The sequence below is a fragment of the Naumovozyma castellii genome, chromosome 1 (assembly GCF_000237345.1).
Source record: "Naumovozyma castellii chromosome 1, complete genome".
NCBI lineage: Eukaryota > Fungi > Ascomycota > Saccharomycetes > Saccharomycetales > Saccharomycetaceae > Naumovozyma > Naumovozyma castellii.
The window spans coordinates 694,943-715,551 of NC_016491.1; the positions used below are offsets into that span (position 1 = coordinate 694,943).

General features: G+C 35.9%; 8 protein-coding genes and 1 non-coding gene across 9 annotated transcripts; 2 read left to right on the forward strand and 7 right to left on the reverse strand.

The window, feature by feature from the left end:
• Nucleotides 1-91: 91 nt before the first annotated feature.
• On the reverse strand, nt 92-1,429 carry IRC10 (Irc10p; the record flags this gene model as incomplete). Its single annotated transcript, XM_003673250.1, has 1 exon — nt 92-1,429. One exon carries the CDS (start codon nt 1,427-1,429, stop codon nt 92-94), a length of 1,338 nt encoding a protein of 445 aa, XP_003673298.1.
• Nucleotides 1,430-1,664: 235 nt separating this feature from the next.
• ERG4 (delta(24(24(1)))-sterol reductase) lies at nt 1,665-3,071 on the reverse strand (the record flags this gene model as incomplete). Its single annotated transcript, XM_003673251.1, has 1 exon — nt 1,665-3,071. The coding sequence occupies one exon, from the start codon at nt 3,069-3,071 to the stop codon at nt 1,665-1,667; it is 1,407 nt and encodes a 468-aa protein (XP_003673299.1).
• Nucleotides 3,072-3,787: 716 nt separating this feature from the next.
• KAP95 (karyopherin beta) lies at nt 3,788-6,370 on the reverse strand (the record flags this gene model as incomplete). The annotated part of the gene is made up of 1 exon (XM_003673252.1): nt 3,788-6,370. One exon carries the CDS (start codon nt 6,368-6,370, stop codon nt 3,788-3,790), a length of 2,583 nt encoding a protein of 860 aa, XP_003673300.1.
• Nucleotides 6,371-7,019: 649 nt separating this feature from the next.
• On the reverse strand, nt 7,020-7,928 carry DIC1 (Dic1p; the record flags this gene model as incomplete). The annotated part of the gene is made up of 1 exon (XM_003673253.1): nt 7,020-7,928. One exon carries the CDS (start codon nt 7,926-7,928, stop codon nt 7,020-7,022), a length of 909 nt encoding a protein of 302 aa, XP_003673301.1.
• Nucleotides 7,929-8,217: 289 nt separating this feature from the next.
• Nucleotides 8,218-8,299, reverse strand: NCAS0Atrna8S. The gene has a single exon. It is a non-coding gene; the product is annotated as a tRNA-Ser (tRNA).
• A 347-nt stretch (nt 8,300-8,646) lies between these two features.
• LUG1 (Lug1p) lies at nt 8,647-11,205 on the forward strand (the record flags this gene model as incomplete). The annotated part of the gene is made up of 1 exon (XM_003673254.1): nt 8,647-11,205. One exon carries the CDS (start codon nt 8,647-8,649, stop codon nt 11,203-11,205), a length of 2,559 nt encoding a protein of 852 aa, XP_003673302.1.
• Nucleotides 11,206-11,637: 432 nt separating this feature from the next.
• BUD8 (Bud8p) lies at nt 11,638-13,617 on the forward strand (the record flags this gene model as incomplete). Its single annotated transcript, XM_003673255.1, has 1 exon — nt 11,638-13,617. The coding sequence occupies one exon, from the start codon at nt 11,638-11,640 to the stop codon at nt 13,615-13,617; it is 1,980 nt and encodes a 659-aa protein (XP_003673303.1).
• A 158-nt stretch (nt 13,618-13,775) lies between these two features.
• NCAS0A03570 (Zn(II)2Cys6 transcription factor) lies at nt 13,776-16,712 on the reverse strand (the record flags this gene model as incomplete). Its single annotated transcript, XM_003673256.1, has 1 exon — nt 13,776-16,712. The coding sequence occupies one exon, from the start codon at nt 16,710-16,712 to the stop codon at nt 13,776-13,778; it is 2,937 nt and encodes a 978-aa protein (XP_003673304.1).
• A 384-nt stretch (nt 16,713-17,096) lies between these two features.
• Nucleotides 17,097-20,438, reverse strand: NCAS0A03580 (Zn(II)2Cys6 transcription factor; the record flags this gene model as incomplete). The annotated part of the gene is made up of 1 exon (XM_003673257.1): nt 17,097-20,438. One exon carries the CDS (start codon nt 20,436-20,438, stop codon nt 17,097-17,099), a length of 3,342 nt encoding a protein of 1,113 aa, XP_003673305.1.
• Between the last annotated feature and the right edge of the window lie 171 nt (nt 20,439-20,609).

Here is a 20,609-nt window from a genome sequence, read left to right on the forward strand (position 1 = left end):
TCAGTTACTCTAAAGGTCCTTCATCCTTGTTTTTGCCTAATATTGTTTTAAATTCAACTATTTCTGTGTGGTTAAATTCAAAATGAAAAAACTACTCTTTTCCTAGGAAATCTTCTATGCAATATTTTGATACTTCCTTAAAATATCTGCAACTTTCTCTAATTTTTCTTACTTTAATTTTGAAAAACGTTTTCCAATTAAGATCCTTTGTATTTAATTCAAGAGGATCATATTCAGGCACTGATGACCAAATATTTTCCGAGTGGGCTGTTTTGATCATTCTATTGTTAAAAAATGAATATTTAGTGTGGATTCTTTCCGAATTGGGCCTCCTGCCACTTTTGTCTTTAGCATAACTTGGTATAAAAAACTCTTCATCTAATATTGGTGCAGATGTTGCACTTTTTACTACGCGATACAGTAATTTTTCGTGCTCTTCCATTTTCTTCTCAGAGTTGCAGATATTTTTTTTGTCGTTGAAATTGTAGATATTTTCTCCAAGTTCTCTTTTTTTGGTTAATTTCTTATCTTCTGATAGTGAGTGTTTCTTGTAAGTTTCATTGTTAACATGATCCTCATCTATTTTTTTCCTTTCAACATTACCATCCAGAGCTCCAAGTATTTTTCTAGACCCCTGGGTAGTTGTATTCAAGGCCTCATTTTCAGAATTAGTTGTAAAATCTTCCGACCACATAATAAAAACTTTAAAATTGACAGGTTTTAAACTGATGTCGCATTCATTCAAAAGCTTAAGGTTTTGGTAATCTTTATTTATGGTAAATTCTTCAAACTTCAAAGTTAATCTTGTATTTTTATTTATTGCCTTTATTTGAGAGTAGATGTCGAATTCAACAGGATAATTCAATGGTATTTGTAGATAGTTCTTCATTGGTTTTAGCAATTTTTTTTTTGGCAGATCAAGTTGGTCACTAAATATATATTTTTGCACCATAGTCCAACCATTATACTGTTCAGTGTCCGGTTTATTGATTATAATTGTTTTTATCACACCATGATAGATTTGTGTAATGAACTCATCAAATAGGTTGGTTAAATCCCAAAATAGCATCCCAATGATGGAGCCAGAATCTAACAGTACTTCTGTTCTTTCAACTTTTTTTAATGGGTTGAGTCTAATCTTGAGAAAGTACAAGGTTGGACATTGCTTAAGAAGGTTTTCAAATTTCTTTATTTGATCCAAAGTCAAAAATTTTATGACGAATTCGGTAATTAGATATTCATTACCCCTAAAGTCATCTACTGTTAGTTGTGAAAAACTTTTAGAAAAAGGGAAAGCTAGCAGTAGCATTGATTCGAAGCGTTTTTGTACTGTGGTTGCCTCTATAAACGATACCAGTTTGATATAATTTTCCCCAAAGCACATGTTGATAGGCTGAAAATTGGGTGCCCCAGAATAGTCTACAAACATTTTACCACAGAAACAAATCCAACTTATTTACTTCTTTTTTTTTCTCTTTCTTAGCTTCTCTTTAATGAAATAAGTAGGTTGGATCTAAAAACAGTGTCACAAATTGTCTTGAGAAACAAGGCGAGAAAAATAAGCGAACTATAAGGTAAACATTATTACATTGATAAATGTCGCTAAACAAATTTATAGATAGTGAAGCAAAACTGAGATTATACGATAGACTCAAAAAGAGCTTCTAAAATACATATGGAATAAAAATGTAGGGACAATGTTTACAATAAGTATCCCAATCTTTGCCATACTTCTTCTTACATTTTGCTTGGTCTCTTGCAGCCCTATGAAGTAAGACAACAAGGAAGAAACATGGGAAAAACCATGGGAACACTGAATTAAATCCACACGATAGAGCCCAGATTAAGGATTGGGTCCAATCGGCAGTATAGTGAATTTTTCTTGCCAAAGTATACCACCCATCAATTAATAAAAGAGAACCGTTTGAAGTTTTCATATATTTGGGATCCTTTAATATTTGATAAGGTAAAAATGGAAAAGTCTTTCTAACTCGAGTATCTCCAGACATTTGTTTTCTAAAGGCATTCTTTTGAGCATTAGCAGTGTCAAAAAAGTAATAGGCAATTAGTAATGTAACGTAAAGCGATACATTATAACCAAATGACCAATTATATTCAGATGGATCGTGGTAGATTAGATACAAGGTACAGTGACAATAGGTGTATGGGACACCGGCAATATTCCAAAAGATTAACATGAACCCGAACTTTTCATATGCCATATCCCATGTTGGAACAATCAGTTCCTCACCTTTGGCACAGGCATTTGCATAGAGCCAATGGGCTAACATTACTACGCCCAATTGTGGAGTTACGTATCCATATAACTCGTATTGCTTTAAGCATGCACCCAAACTAATGAAGTACAAAGTGAACCAAGGTAACCTCACCTCGAAGAACATTTTCAGATCAAGAATACCCCATCTAGGATTCAATGGTGCACCCATAAAGAAATCATAAAGGTGGTTACCGGTCATTCTGTGATAATCATGAGAAATGAAAAGGGTCCATAGGTAAAGAACGATTGAGAAAGTGAAACCAGAAACAATGGCACATGTCATAATTTGACCAAAGATGTCAATAATCGTGTATAGTTTAAACACACCTGTAAAATGTGCAAGTAAAACCAAAGTAGTGGAGACGTACAATGACCACATAGCATTACAATAATATGGTAATTGCTTGTTTTTCAAATGTGTCAAAGGTTGTCCCTTTGTCCAGATACCAGGTAAGGTATAATAGAAGACAATTTGGAAGGCCCAAAATGTTAAGAAGATAGTCCAGGCATACGTTGTTGGAACACCATTCTCTAGGAATAAATTATACAAATGGGAAACAAAGTGTGTCCATGTTTCATTCTCTGCGGGTAGTGCAATAGTTCCATTATAAAATTCAGCACAAATCCACATGTAATACATTAGTAATGGAAACCCAATTAGCATCCCAAGGACACCAGCTGTACCACCGAACTCATATTCAATCTCATCAGGTTTCAAATATTTTCCCTGTGGTAAGAAATTCTTTGACACAGGGCTCGAAGTCTCTTGGACCTTCTTAGTGTTCTTAGTCATTCTCGAGATTCACTGAACTTGGATATTCGCCAGAATAAGAACAATATAAGAAAAGTACGTTTAAGAGGGTATGTTACGATATATTGAGTAGTTTAAATATTGCAGCGTTGAAGAATCGAACCCTTCATCGTATAGATCCGATACAACATTTCGCGTTCATCGTTTATCTTTTGTGTTTCGTTTGTAACATGTCAATTAAGCGCGATTGTTGGTCGTTTATGGAAACCACCATAACAGCAATCATTGATCGCTATGGAAGAAAGATATGCATTGACCAGGGAGTGCATTGTTATCTACATTGGCGGATAGAGGACTTCATCGTGCTCCAACTTTTGAGTTGATAGTGTCTATAAAGTGGTGGAATATTATCTAATTTCGAATGGTCTCGAAATGTCTATGTAGTTTAAAAAATTGTTGATGTGAAGAAGGAGTGGGAAAAAATGAAAGAATAAAAGGAGAGAGGATGAGAAGAAATGAGAATGAAATGTTAATCATACAATTAAAAGATTATTGTTTATCATGAAACAAAATAAAAAAGGGGAAAAATTAAAATAATAAAAAGGAAGAGAGAGGAGAGAGAAAAAAAAAACAGAAAGTAGAAGGAGAAAATAAATAATGCAAAGGAAAAATGTGAAAAAGTGAAAGTAAATTCAAAGGGAAAAAAGATAAAATGAGAAAAACTGTTACCATCTAGTGGAGGTATCGAAAAAATGAGATCATAAAAGAAGTTGTCTCTTTTGCTGTTCTCTGGCCCACCTGGCGTTATTCTTGGTAGACTCACTAAAATTTGGATTACTTCTAGTTCTCTTAATGAATTCAGTAAGCCAATCTTGAGTGTAAAATTGTTTAATAGAACCATCTGGGTAAATGGCGGAAATATCACCAAGTAACCCAACCGCAGCTCTAGCAGTAGAATCTACACCAAACAGTTGAACATCATCAGCAATAATACCAATAAATTGGAAAATCGTACCAACGTAAGGGAATAGAGCGTCTGGATTGTGAGCTAGTCCAGCAACAATACCCACATAGGCATCCAAAACGGATTCCAATACTGTGGCTTGATAATCTAAAGCTTCGATAGTACCATTTTCAGGTTTCATGTTTTGAGAAGCTAAGCAAAGGCCCATTACTTCATCTAAATACATAATGAAATCTGGACCAATATTTGCTGCGATGTCACCAAAAACACTTAGTAAAGCAGGTTTCAATTCCTTTCTTGCGTTAGGATTGGTCATCATTTGACCCAATACCGACATGAAAACAGTAGTATATTTTTTGAAGTCATCTTCTAATGAATTAGAAAGGTCAGCAATAAACCCGACAGCAGTCACAGAAATGGTAGATTCAGTTTGAGTCAGAGCTTTAACCAAATAAGGTGAGAATAATTCCAAATATTTTTCAAATTTCTTACCCATGGATGCGGATAATGCAGAAATAGCATAATACACATCATCTTCAATGTAGGAAGAATCCTTCTTGTCCAATAATCTCATGAATAGATCCATCAACATATCAGCAACGGAGTCAATATTTTCAGAATTCTTTCTAATGGCAGCGGCTAAGACGGTCAATATATTAGATTGCAATTCTTGCAAATTTTGTAAATCTTCCATACTTAGTTGTGTCTCATTAACTTGCATCGTTTGACCCAGCTTATCCATTACGAATGAAGAGATTGAAGCTAAAGTTTCAGAGACAGCATCATTAGCCCATTCAACTAAAGTAGTTAAAGCGGAAAATGCAGAGGCACGAGCACTATATTCATTATCACTTCTATTGGCAGCTTTAATTAGGCCATCCACTAATGAAGGATAAAAATTGTAAATTGGTGATGGTTCCAATGGAGCTAAATTTTCCACTAAATTAATAACTGTCCATGCACAGTTAGTGGCCACTTTTGGATGTTCTTGCAAACCTTTCAAACAAGCTTGAACGACGCCTGGTAGATGAGTATCTGCCTTAATGGATTCTGGAACTAAATCAGCAACCCTCCCGATACACCACGAGGCAGTTTCTTTTACTTGTAATGATTCATCATTAGTTAGGTTTAATACTGCGGGTAATGCTTGGTCAATGTACATTGTGACTTGTTCCTTTGATGGACCATCCATTATGGATCCGAATGCCATCACTGCTGCTTCACGACTTCTCCAATTATCTTGTGTAATATTTTTTTCAACGAATTCTAGCACTGGTGGTAAGATGTAATCACCACAGTTTTGAGCAAATAGTTGTAAACATGCACCTGCAGACATGGAAACGTTCCAATCATCATCTTCTGGGTCTTCATTTTGTCTCGTCAAAAGATTCAATAAATTAGGAACAACATCCTTTAATGAGTTCAATGCAAAATTGTAACTTAGCAAAGGTGATTGAGGGAATTGACTCACTTCATAGGCGATATCGATTTCTTCTTCACAAATGGTTGACCAAAATTCCACTGTCATGGAAGCCACTTTATCATCAGGGGATGTCATTGTAGCTATAGTTAAAGCATATAATGCTTGTTCCATGTAAGGTTTCATAAATTGATAATATTCATGCATGATCTTACAAAGACATCCGAATGCAGCAGCTTGAATTTCAGTATCATCTGTTTGAGTAGCTTCACAAACAACTTGCATCAGATAATTTCTTTCACCTTCACGTTCCATATTATTTCTAATAAAGATTAAAGAATCAGCCAGTGCATTCAATGCTGCTAGTCTAACAAATCTGGAAGGTTCAGAACTTTGAGCCCCCTGGACGATGGCTATAAGGATATTATTAGAAGCGGAGACCAAAGCTTGACTTGAAGCATCTGCACTTTCACAGATATAACCTAAAGTCAACAGTGATGCTCTCTTCACATTTTCTGGTTGAGAAGGCTCCGTATTGGCCACGACGATCCCCATCAATTCATCCCATTGACCTTCTGGTAATTCAATATCTGCAATGGCGGCGATTAATTGAGCTGTTGAGTTAGCAACCCTGTCTTCGGCGTTCACCAAGGCTTGTAATGCGTTTGCCTTTATTTGAGTCTTTGCGTTTATATCTAGCGTGAGCCAACGTTGTTTGTATTGTTGATTTCTTATAGAATCCTTTGATATCAATTCATTTTTCAATGTTAATGCAGCTAGCATACGTGCTTCTAGTCTGACTTGAGAGTCGACTAGGACTTCTGATAGAAGTCCTGCAAATTGTAGGAAATTTTCATTGGATAGTTTTTTTAATTGTGTTTCACTTTGCACACGAACGTTCTGGTCGTGACTTAGGATGGAGTTTTCTAGTAGTTCAGCGAATTCTTTTGAAGACATGGATGGTTATTGAGTAAGGAGAAGATGTTGAAGTTTTCAATTGAAAGTGTCAAACTCAATTCTGGTTGACGAGAAAATGTTGGAAATTGTCTTCGATGTTTTCCAATTGGAGTCTCTTTATCCATTTTTATGTTTTGAATTTCCATTATATTAATTTGAAGGAGTGGCGAAAATTTTGGAACATTGGCGGGCGTGCCGTAGAAGGTGATCAACATGTGTTTACGGTTACCCTGGTGGGCGGCTAATTAATAGACTGATGTTATTGAACCTCAGATGAATAGTTATTAGTGAGTGTGGATGAAGTAAACCAATAATGGGTAACCGAATTATGTGACATTTGGAAAAATGTTATTTATTTTTATTCCATAAAATTTTTATAAATTTTTAGAAGTGTTAAACTAAAATATAATAATTAATCCTGAATAAAAAACATGGAGTTTTTCTTCTTTACAGACTACATTATTGACCAGTAAGAGTTGAATACTATTTCTGCATCCATGTTAAAAAGACTCAAATCGGAAAAGGAAAAAGTTAATAAATAACTAAATAAATAAACAAGTTCTATCATATTAGTTCCCTTGCAAAGAAACAAGGTAAGAGAAATACGTATTCATAAATACAGGCATAAGAGAGAAGGACGGTATGAAAACTATTTCAATTCTTCTTCTTCTTCTTCTTCAATTTTGGGCATCCCGACTCTATGTTTCTTCAATTGCTCAATGGCAAAGAAGATCAACATGGTGAATGGTCCCAATCTGGTAAAACTAGGCAACCAACCTCTAAACATGAATGATGGTCCCTCCTTCTTGATAGCCGAAGTTAATATCTTGATGGCAGATTCACTCTCCGTCTTGTGAGCATTCATAATTCTAGTTTTAATGACATCAGCAGGTGAACAAATGGTAGTAGCGACCAACCCAGCTAATAAAGAAGCTGAAAGATGGGTAGAATTCTTCTTTGGATCGAAACTCAATTTAGTAACTAAATAGTTCTTGAACACATCATACGTGACGACTTGACTGGCTGTCATAAGAACACCTCTAACCATATTGGGTTTCCAACCTGTCAACAGAGTCTTAATCCCACCTTCATGCATGTAAATTTTATAAACCCCATCGATGGCGTTCCTATAATTTCTTCTCAATTCTGGTTTCAAAGCAGAATCATTTTGCATTCTAATATTGACGACATCTGCGAAATTACCTACCAATCCACCAATGGCCCCGGAGAACATAGAACAGGGCAAGAGATAGACCATATCGTTGATGTGCCCTTGAGGAATCAAATTTTCCTTCATAAGATCGTAAGCACCGAATCTAACGGTGGTATAGGTACATTGTCGTAACACGGCCGCACTCAACCCAGAGTATAGGCCCATCACGTTCTCATTACGCAGGATAGTAGTAAGCATCCTGCCCAAAGTGGGCTTGGGGAGTGGTGCTGCTTGCAGTCTGACTTTGGCCAAGTCCAATGGATGTGTCATTACACAGGCGAAGATCCCTGCAGCACCTCCGTACCACCATGGGTACTTGATCTGTTTCGTTGGAGAGTCCGTCATTAAGGGGTTGGTGTGTTTGTAGTGGTAGTGTTAGTTAGGTTGCTGGTTCTCGAGAAGGGGAGCCTAGCAGGGCAGGTATGGATGTTATGTATTTATATAGATGGCACATGGATAAACAATTGTCCATTACGTAGTAACCATGGATGGGCTTTCTTGGCCTCAGTCATGACTACCCACAAAGTGACTGTCACGATTTTACGGAAACCAGGTCATAAACGCATTCACAGCGAAAACGGGCCGGATACTCATTTTTTGTATGGTCAGATGGAAGCCACAACAAAAAAAATAACGACAACTGCAGGACTCGAACCTGCGCGGGCAAAGCCCAAAAGATTTCTAATCTTTCGCCTTAACCACTCGGCCAAGTTGCCTCAATATTTTACATTTGTTCGGTTCTGACCATTTACACCAACGGTAGACAAGATCATGTGATTAACACGGATTTGGGTAATAAGACTCAATTTTGGTAAGTAGTTGAAAAGAGTACACCATTTCAAGTACTTAGTACTCTTCACAACACTAAAAGGCGCTCGTAATAACTCATTCAATCCATTGTAATGTCGCGCGCACGCCATTCGTGAATTTAAGGGTTTACTAAGCATTCATCCAGAATGTTACATTGAAGGAAAACAATGAACAGCTTCCATAACGACACAGCACCATCAGTTCAGGAGATATTCCTATAGTTGACCTCCAATACTAACTGTTTAGAAAGGAAATGCAAATTGTACCCCCCAGATTCCCGCCACCAACTGAACTATCAGTAGATGCCCCTCGTCTTTTCACATCTACAAACAGAGATCACCAAGATGTCTCGTCATCCTCGATGCCTACAGAGATTGTATACCAAATTCTCACCTACCAGTTCAATGATTTCATGAATAATGACCATCCAGGGACTTCTGAAAAGTTTAACGAGAATTTAAGAATATTTCTAAGAAGTAACCTCACCGTGAACAAAGCCTTCTATCACATTTGCAAAGTGCTAATCTACAAATACTGCAATTTTACCACAGCCAAACGATTCCATCATCTTTTAAAAACCATCGAGACTCACAAGGAGGTGAGAAACATCATTCAAGTGGCTGATTTTGAAGAATTGACCTCCATTGGGTTGGGTAGAACAGGTGAGATGAATAAGATGATTAAAAATTTAACTAATGAAACCCTTTTGAAATTCTTGCAATTGACAAGGGCAAATTTAAGAGAGTTCCTGGCATGTGAACAGATTCAAGATGATTTGGATGACAAGATTATATATTTCCTTCTTAAACCGGGGAAAAATTTAAGTGTCCTAGACTTCTGTGGATGCTCTGGTCCATCCTTCACGACAAGTCTTATCGATGCTCTGGAACGATTATATCCACGGGCGGAGAATAGCAATGAAGAAGAAGATAGAGAAGAGGGAGAAGAAGTAGATCCAAATCAAATACAACCATTAGAATTTAATTATCAAATTACATGTCTTGGATTGAATGATTGTACAGATTTACCCTCTTTTGTCGTTGGAAGAGTATTACAGATGTTACCAGAATTACAAAAATTAGATTTATCCCATACTTCCATTGATGATGAAGTGTTATTGCATAAAATACCACATTTGAAAAACCTTACTCATTTTTCCCTCGCCTCATGTCTTCAATTATCACCAAGATCAATATTGGAATTTTTTAGTAATCATCCATGTGTCACTGATGAAAACAATTCCACCACTTTAGAATGGTTGAATTTAAATTGCATCTCGAATCATTCCACTGTTTGGAATGACGTACATACAATGTTCCTCTTAAAGAAATTATGTCAACATGGTCATAATAAGACATTACAGTATTTAAATATTGGTGGATTACCATTACATCAGGCATCATTTATCAAATCATTCAAAAGCAAAGTAAATGTACAAAAATATTACCCATGTCAAGATACATTACAATTTATAAAGATAAATTTCCCACATTTGAAAAGTTTAAGCATTAGAGGTAATAACGTTTCCATTTCAAAATTAGTAGAATTCCTTTCCCCCAATGAATATGAAGAAGTAAGTGAAGTGACAGGATTGGAAGAACAACATTTGAAATTCTTAAATATCTCAAATAATCCACAAATAAACAAATGGACCATCCAGGATCCAACTTTATTTACATGTTCCTCATCACTAATGGCATACGAAATCTCATTTGATGCATGGCAACAAATTGAAAAATCAAATCCGAATCATGAAATTATAGCAATGAAATATCATACAGATTTCAATTCTCGTTCTTCCATGTTGAGAGATTCTCAAAAAGCTGAACCAGTGAAATGGCAATGTTATATCGATTCGTCCTATGGAAGAAGGTATTGGATTTACAAGACTGACAAATATTTAAACCGTGCCGATTTATTCCAAATGTCAAATATGATTAAATATGACTCTGATGGACACAAGATTATTGAAATTGTTAAACAACCAGATTTTTTGAAATTTGCACAGGCAAAGATTATGTTAGGTTGCGGTATCGTTTCACAAAGCAATATTAGAAGAAACTTGTCATATCGAGACTTTAAACCTCCTATATCACAATTCTTGACTAGAAATGGTGGAATAACTTTTGGAGATACACCACAACCAATTATCACTCCAAGACTACCACCTGGTGGGTGGAGGATTATTCATGATGATAGCGAAGATATAGAGTATGAAAGCGACGCACGTACAATAACTCCACAAATCTCAAATACACTGCATTCCATTAACGAAGAAAGTACAGCTACTATTCCCTCGGGAAATGATGATACTATAATTGTAGAAAATGAAGCAGAAGATGATATCGATGTCGATTTAAGAAATGGGTTGTATTGGGATAGATCCATTCAAAATTTACAATCTCTGTCCATCCAGGGACCACCTCAGGAAAATGATGATGAATATCTGAACAACCCGGAACTGCAAAGAAGAAGATCACAATTAAGTCTGTTAAGGTCCCGTTCCATGACAAATTCCCGCTCCAAATTATGGCCGCCACCACATAACAACAGTGAAAATAATATTTTGGGCATTATGAGACCACCACTTTCTAATACATCTTCTACTGTGAGTATCATGACAAAGAAGTTGAAGAGACAGCAGAAATTGAAAACAGATTATTATTACGATCATCCAGAAGAATACATCTACAACAGGAACGATCCGGTGATGACAGAAAGATACAGAATCCATTTCGAGCTAGTGAATGAATTTAAAGTCTTTGGGAACATTGAGCGTGGAATGTATAGATATTACAGCTTGAAGACATAGATACTACGTAGCCCGCCATAGCATAACTCTCTCGTTCATTGATGGATCACACGATTTTATTTTTCGTGTCGCTGTCCTTTTCTGACGCGCGGAAGCAAAAGTGCGGAAAGTAAATAGTAAACAAAGAAACCTCTAAATTTTGAAAAAAAAGGCTATCAAAAGATAAAGGATTAGCCCATTCAAGGTAAGTAGGTGCATCAATCTAAAAGGCAAGTAACGAGAGTATTAATTGATCTTACTAAACTGGGAAGAAACAATTTGAGTTGAACTATCGAGAACGAAAACTGCCAATCCTTTTTCGTGTCTCATTCAACTGCTCATTGCCAAAGCAAAATCAACAGCTTATTTAACATCCAACCAACGCATTTAATATACTTTCCATTCTATTTACAAGAGCCCAGAGTTAACCTTCTGTATAAATACATTTTTCTCATGCCGTTTGCGGGTTCATCGCAAAAGTTTCAATCTTCCCATGAAACATTCCCTTCCGTTAATGATCAAAATATCGAGTCAAGGAGGTCCATATTCATCGAACAAACGGAAGATGCTGATAGTAATACGGGAGCTAGTGGTTACACAGTATTTATTGATGAAAATAGATTTTCTGATATGCTCCTAGCGCATTCTAGAAGTGATGATGATGATGATGACGATGATGATGATGACGATGATGATGATGAAGAAGATTCGTTAGAAACAATAGAGTCATCAAAATTTGATACATCGCTATCACAGGACCTCAGATTTTCTAATAATATACGACGAAACCCAGCTCTCGAACAATTCTCTGAAATACAATTACATGCCATTATCAATGGTGCTCCAGCGGACGTCACATCAAGAACAACATCCAATACAACGAAATATAATATTATTGATCCTAACAAGACTCAACCCATACGAAGTAGCTTTGATAAATCCAATCCACAACACAAGCATGCATCCATCACTACTGATTCAAAACGAAGTAGCGGAAACCAAAGCCAGCATTCCAGTCTTGCGGATCGAAGAAGGCAAGAAATACTATCGTCTCAGAGGCATAGCAGTACGGGGACAATAGCCACAGCATTACTGATGAACGTTGAAGAATCTCCTGCTAAATCATCTAAACGTAATAGTAGTGACTGTTCATCGAAACTGTCATCTAATTATAATAGAGGCGGTCCACAACACCTACAAACGATTCCAACAACTCATCATATCGACAATAGGAGAGAATCCAATTCGCCGACGACTCCGACAAAGATAAATAATGACTCAACTGACATGGATCCTTCATATACATCAACTATCCTTTATGATAATACTATAGAACCAATCCTTGAAGAAGCTGTTAAACTATTGAAATTTGAAATGAAATCTCCATATTCCCATACACACAAGGTATCACTCTCATTGGATAGTCATAATTTGAATAACACCCTTGACCCTGGAGGTGATGAGGATGATACTAATGAAGATGATGAACGATTCATACCTCAAAACTTCAAGATGGCATCAAAACCATCCGTTTCTTCAGGAGAAGCTGATTTATCCCAACTTTCAATACAGACAGACATTAAAAGAATTTACGCCATCCCACATAGTCCCTCATTGCTAAGTAACCATATTTCTATACCTAAGATCAAGAAATATGTTGGCTCATCAAATTTAGCCGTAACTCCAGAGAGCGGTGCTGAAGAGACTTTTAATGAAGAGGGAAAAGAGGATGACATATACCACGATTCCCATGAGAAAAAAATAAAAAGTATTCCAATCTTACGGGATATATCTGGTTCAAGTAGATGGAGAATGACACCATCAATGCATCTAGAGGAATTTTATTCTCCTTCAAAACCTACTTCTAAGAGTCAACTTACTCACCAACGCCAAGAAGAAGGGAACGAAGAATTCAAAGAAAATCCTGTTGAAACCGTAAAAGTGGAACATCCCCAAGAAACAGAACACCCACCCCCCGAATCTCAAATAGGAAATGCATATATGACCATAGAACGTAATAATAAACACATCGGAACCGAAGAAATGCATTACAATCATAAAAATTTCAATGACATTGAACAGAACATACCTAAGCAACAAATTGATAATTCGTCTGTAGCTTCTTTCGACTCACAGAACTTCAAATTTTTTCAAATATACTCGTGGCAGAGGATTTTGCTTGTCATATTTTGTTGTATGCTTGTTCCACCATCATTTTTTATTATTGCGGTAAAAAATCCAATCATTTCCAACTATAGACTCATGCGAATGCTTATGAACAAGGAACATAGACTTGGCTTGTATAAAGGATTCATTTGGGATGTTGATTTAACATGGTTCAAGAATCTATGTTTAGTTCTCGGATGTATAGAACTATTATGCATTTTTGCAGGAATTGGTATCGGATTTGGCGTCGGTCTGACACGAAAATAATTTTATATTCATCTTACCTGTCGGGTTTGACTAACAGGACAATTGTTTCCAAAATGGACTCTTATTAGGTTACGATCATGTAATAATAACTGCATATATCTATAGTTATAAATGGCTACATAATTAAAATTATAGAACATATAATACAACATTTCAAGTTATAAAAACGTATCCCATTCTTGGTTGCTCCACAATTGGTCGTATAGATCATTTAAGTCTGTGTTATTGACAAAGTCATCCAAAGTGCCAATATTAAAGCCAGAGGTTGGAAGATTACTATCATTAGAACGAGATTTGGTAGGATCCTGCAACTCACCGACCATCGATTTTTTCTTCAAGTCGCTGAGATTACCATTTTGTAGTTGAGGTAAAGGAGACATAAAAGTACCATCTGCTTGTTTACCAAAGTTAATGTCAGGGTTGAATGTCTTGGCATTGGAGGGCGAATTTATTATGGTTGAAGGTATATCACTGATAGACTCAGTGAGCTTTTTGATAAAAGGTTCTCGTCTTTTAAGTTCCTCTGAATGAAAATGAGTGTCATCTTCTATCATTTTCTTTACTCTTAGATGTAGACCAGATTTTTCAACTGGTTTCAATAGATATTTGAATGTGTAAGCTTTACTGTCTAAGATTAGTTCTGGAATATCGGCGATATCTGGGGCCTCAGAACATAAAATCAAATTCAGTCCATCTGCATCAATTTTTTCCTCATCCATATATGAAATTAAAGTCATTCTAGTAACTGTACCCAAGACTGAAAACTCACTACAAAAAGTTTTGTAGGATTCACTCTTGAATACCTTTTCATTTTCTTCATTATTACGGAAAATTGAAATATTGTGAACCCGCTTAAAAACCCTTAAAATTGTTATAACATCTTCCTTAGTCACTAAGTCGCCTATTGTAAAGGCTTTGGTGATTATTAAAATAAAGACAAGCTGGTAGTATTTCAGCAGCTGGCAAATGCTATAATCACTTTCACAGCCAAGTAAAATATTGTTCATTTCGATCCATACTTTATAAAGTTCAATACCAGCCTTACTTAAAGGAGCTGCCATCTCTCTTCTTTTACATTCCTCTGTCAATCTTGATACAATATTGGTAGATGAAGCCAATATCCCACACAGTATATTGCCATAGAGAAATACAAAATGTTTCGCAATCTCAGAATCTTCTTGTGAGATATCCGAAGACCTAGCATAGGAGCTATCCATATTAGCAATTGTAAATAATCGCATAGTTTGACCCTTTAGACAATTAAGTGCCTTCTTACCTTCATTAAATTCTTTAAAGGTTTCTTCTAAAAGTCTTGCTCTCAAAATAGGATGCTTTGCACTATTCTGGATGGAAGTATATCTATCAGCATATAATATCTTCCTTTGAAAGTGACCAACTAGCTGTAAAGCTGCACATCTCCCATAGAATGCCAGTGACTGCACAGACATTAAATTTACCAATTGTTGAGGAACGGAGTTTATTTTCGTTAACAGATCTTTGTTATTCAGAAGACCAACTTTGATAAACTGTTGAGGTAAGAGGCAGGTCATAAATGTTTCATTTATAGAAGAAATATGCCCAGTTTGAAGACATAAATGTTTCTCCAAACAATACAGTTCCCACCATAGTTTTCTTCTTTTTTCGGCAATAATTTCATCCAAACCAACATAATACTCCCAACGAGGAAGACCAATGTGCTTTGCGCACTCTAGTGCCACATTTAGCATCCTTTCGAAGCTATAAAGTTGTTTGGAAGATCTAATATTTTTTAACAATGATAGCAGTGTCTCTAAATATTCTAAAGTAAGGCAAATTTCTCTGTTGTTCAAAGTCAAATTAAAATAGTGGTAACATAGTGTTCGTAATTGATCATCAAGCTGACAAAAAGATCGGAAGGTATTATCATCGCTTTCTAAAACTTTATAATTTGCTTTCGTGATTCGGACTAAAAAGTTCACAAATTTCGTTTTATTGATGGAAAACATTTTGACTACATGTGAAAACATTACAGCACTATTCTGTGATGCATATAATAAATCGTGAAGAGTACTTGATGTGATTTCCGTCGTGAAAGGTTGTGGAAACATCATAATAATTCGGAAGACCAAATTGTTCTCCATCTCTGTCATCGAGTTAGGCAAAGCAATTGATGATGATAAATTCTCTGGAATAGAAATGGTTTGCCACTTGCCTAAGTATACATCGAGGGGGTTACCAAAATAGCGACACTGTTCATTCTCTTGAAAACAGCCTATGTCAAAAATCCTCAGCATAAGATAAACAGTTTCTTTCATAGAGTAAGAGTTCTTAATATTATTTATATTCAAAAGATATTTCCTAAGAAGAAAGGCTATACCTCGTAAGGAAAAAACCTGGATTGGTGAAAAAAGTCCTCTGGCGACCTCCACACTGGGACCTTGTGACAATATAGGATTAGAATTTATGTTAAAATCTGAACCTACGGTCGAGTCTGACCATGTGGCAAATCTTGCTAAACAAACCTTATCTCTATATTTATTTTTCATTAATTCAGTTTCTATCGATTTAGAATCCTTTTCGGTATTCTGAACCACTTCTTGTAGTTTGGATAGATCTATCTGCGGTTCCCAATTATTAAGTAATTTTTGCAATTGAGATGTTACATTCTGCTTAATATTTAAAACCAATGGATTTGATTCGGGGAGATCTTGTAGCTGCTTCAAGATCGTTTGTAATTCAATTAAACATTTCTGGTTCTCAGAGTCATCTTTGTAAAGGCCATCATTCCCGGAGATTAAAAATACCGGAGTTGTGAGTAGATTTTCAGTTCTAAAGTAATAGTCTACGCTATCCAAAGTGATCAAATCATGTGATGGTTCAGTTTTTGGTTTAACGCTATGCATCGAATTTCCATGATGAAACTCAGTCTCGCTAGGTTTGCTCGAGAAATTCATGGGTGTCATTCCATTGACTGGTTCAAAGACACAAAGACAACCATATATTTCACAGTTGGGGCATGGTTGGATTCCCGAACATTTTATTTTCCTTCTCCTGCAATTTGAACATGCTCTAGATGATCTCAGTTTTTTGATTTTGCCATTGGATGTATGCACCATCTCCTTGTTAATCTTCAAAGATAAACTAAAAGCAAATGAGTAAGGAGGGAGACTTGTGAGAAGAAGCTAGTTTACTTAGAGATATACAGAAAGTATTGTTCGAGGGAATTATTTCTGCTAGTTTTCCCATTGGATTGATCAGTCTTTAAGTTTGAAATTTCAAAATCGGACTCTTGTCAAAGGCATAATACCAAATTGTTACCAAGAATGGAAATACAAAAGTCAGTGAATTCTTGAATTTTCGTGGCTATATTTAACGTTACGTAAAAAAAATTGTTGTTAATAGTAAGTAACTTATCGAGGTAAGAATAGTTATTGAATTGTTATATAGTTTATAAACAAGTTGCCATATATCAAAGTGGGAGTTATTCCACTTTGTTTGATCTACTGATATGAATCCGGAATATTATCATTCCAAAGGACACTGTACAAATCGTTTAAATCTGTGTTATTAACGAATTCTTCTAGTGTCCCCAGATTGTAACTTTTAGATGGATTATTATCAATGGAAGAAAATAAGAATGGAGTTTGTGTCTGTATTTCCGCTTGTAATTCTTGATCTGGTAATTGATATAATAATTCCTGTGGTGGCTGGGGTGAACGAGCCTGAGGGGACGTTGTAGTTAAAGGTGACAACGTGTTCATTACATTTGGCGTCGTTATTGTCTTTATTGATGGTAGAGGAGGGTGATCAGTGGGGCTCATATTTTTACTTGGTGAGATTGGTTGTAACAAGGTTGCAGGATATAATTTAACTGCGTTGTAATGAATTGGAACTGGCATTTGAGGTTCATTGGAATTCACAAATGAACTTTCCTTCAGTGATTGGATCTTTTTCAAATTCATGAATTTTTTATCATTCTCTAACATTTGCTTGACATTTAAGTGAAGTCCCGATTTTTGAACAGCCTCTAAAAGATATTTGTATATATGGGATTTATAATCAAGGATAACATCAATCAAATCCACAACATCGGCACCATTGATTATTATTATATTTTTCAGGTCTTCCACTGATATATTATGGTTACTCATAAAATCGAGTAATAAAATACGAGTAAGGATTATGGACAATGAAAAACTTCTTGAAAATCCCTTCAAAGTGCGAGAGGTTAAAACTTGCTTGTTGGAATCACTTTCGAGGTATAGGAAAAGATTTTCCAAACGTTTGAAGATTCTTAAATTTGTCAAAAGATCTTCTTCTTTGAAAAAATTGGAGTCATTAAAAGTCTTTGTAATTGTCAATAAAAACACTATCAAATATGGCATCATCCCTCGCCAAACAGCATAATCATTTTCCAAAGTGACGAGAAGTTTCCCCATCCCTACCCACGTTTTGTAAAGTTCATTGGCATAGTCATTCAATCTATTTGTAACTATTTGTGGCCTTGGCCAAACTGATAGTCTAGAAATCAAATTATTAGCAGAACTTAGAATTGTACAGAACATGTGTTCTTGAAACAAGACATGATTTGTCGCCACAAGTACATCTTCCTTTAATAAGTTAGAATAGCGTGGATTCGATTGATCAGTTACAATTTCAAATAATTTATATGTTTGCTCTTTGACTTTATCAAAATTGGCCTTTAATATGTCAATTTGGTCAAAGACTTCATTGAGTAGTCTAACTCTTAAGCATAGAGGTTTAGCTGAGTTCCTTATGGATGTGAAATGTTCAGAATATAATACATTTGCAAAAAATTCACTTGTTAGTTGGAATAGGGCACATTCACCATAGTCTCTGAGTGAAGTAATGGACATGCTATCAAAAATTTCATTTCTAGATACATCTTGAACTCTCTGTATAAAATCTTTGTGATCGACAAATCCAACATCTCTAAACTCTTTAAACAATAGACAATTCATTTTTTCATCATTGATGGAAGACAATTCACCTGTTCTCAAAGAGTAAAATTTTTCACAACGATATAATCTCCACCATAATAATCTTTTCCTTTCTGCCACAACTTCATCATACCCGACATAATATTCCCAACGATGTAGACCCATCTTGTATGCACATCCAACAGCGACTGTTAAGACTTTTTCCAGACCGTAATGCTCATCTAACCATGTCTGATGTTCTAATAGGGCTAACAATATTTCCAAATATTCCAATGAATTGTATTCATCCAAATGGTATAATGTGGCATTATAATAACTATAACATAGAGTTAGTAAGATATCATCCACTTCTGAATCATTATAGATATCTTCATTGAATGCGGATGGATCTTTCATATTACGAGATGTAATATTCAACATTGACTTTTCAACATTATTTTTGTGAGCAGAGTACATGTTAATTAGGAGACTGAACATTTCCAAATCATTATTCATTGTTGCTACCAATTGTGGATATGTCACTGTTGTTAATTTTTCAAGAAATGTGGATGGTAATTTAGATAAAAGAAAAAGGACCTGATCCTTATTATTGGCACCTTTGGGACTTGTTGTAGAGGATGAAGGACTTCTTATCACTGGAGAATTAAATTGAGCATCTTTCCTTTGTAAATAATACTCCAATGGGTTGGAAATTGATAAACAACTCTCGTTAAGATATATGCAACAAATATCGAAGAATCTTAACATCATATAGACTGTTGCCTTTAAGTAATCTATATTTAATGAAGATGCTTTACTAATGACATGTCTGTGTAGTAGGAACCCAATCCCACGCAACGATAATGTTTGAATGGGGGAGTATAACCCAAATACTTCATCGATTAATGGTAATTTGGAGAAGAATTCAGAGTCTTCATCTGAGTTTTTCAAATTATTTTTACCTTGGAACACTGAAAAACTTGTTAAATTAACTCTATCTCTATATTTGTTTTTCATAAGTAAAGTTTCGATCGATTTATCATCATACTCTGGGCCAAAACTGGATGAATTTACTGAATTGTTTAAATTGATCTTAGGTTCCCATTTATCCATATATTCCACCATTTGTTTCTTAATAGTTTCGATTGCCTTCAGTATGACAGGATTATCACCGGGTAGTGATTTCAATTGTTTTATAGCGCCTCTAAATTTATCTATTTGTTCTCTTATACCCAAATCGTCCTCATATAACCCATTACTTGCCGATAGTTGGCTATTCTGTTGTTCCTGGTCATTAAGTGAGAATGCAAATTCTGAATCTTCTGTGATTCCATCGCGGGATTCCAGCGGAGACGCCAGCAATGGCAAGTTTTCACTTGATCTCAAAGGAACATTACCATTCTTGATAGAATCAAATTGAATACCTGACTCATTGAAACGTTCCTCATTAGCGTATGCTCCCTCGTTCCAAGGGGTAGTAGGAACAAAAGTTGTATTATCAGTATTAGTATTAGTATTATTATTTACAGAAGAGCCATTAATGGGCAGAATTCCCACATGAACTGAATTTGTCTCGTCAAATTTCAACTGCTGTGAAGCTGCTTCTTCATTATGTTTCTTAGTATGAGACTTTCGTTTCGTCTTGGTCACTTTCTGAGTGGTTCCCCCTACAGTAGAAGGATTTGATGAGTCTTCTTTAAGATCATCGAATATGCATTCACATTGGTAAGCGGCGCAATTGGAGCACGGATACGTTCCGGTACATTTAATCTTCCTTCTCCTGCAATTAGCGCAGGCCTTGGACACTTTCTTCCTGGGTCTTTTTATCTTTACATTATTCGGTGAGGACCCGCTATTCGAGGATTGATCTGCCACAGTGGGCGCAGTAGTGTTTGTGTCCATGGGTGGCGGCGGTTCGAGCAGATGAGCAGCCAGATAGCAGTGGTTGGTGTATTACTTGTTCACGAGTGTCCCTTACCAGCACGGTCCTGCAATACAGTCTTATATACTCCGAAGGTGGGCTTGTCATGGATCTGATCCAAGCAGGTATGTGATTGGAACATGTTCGTATTG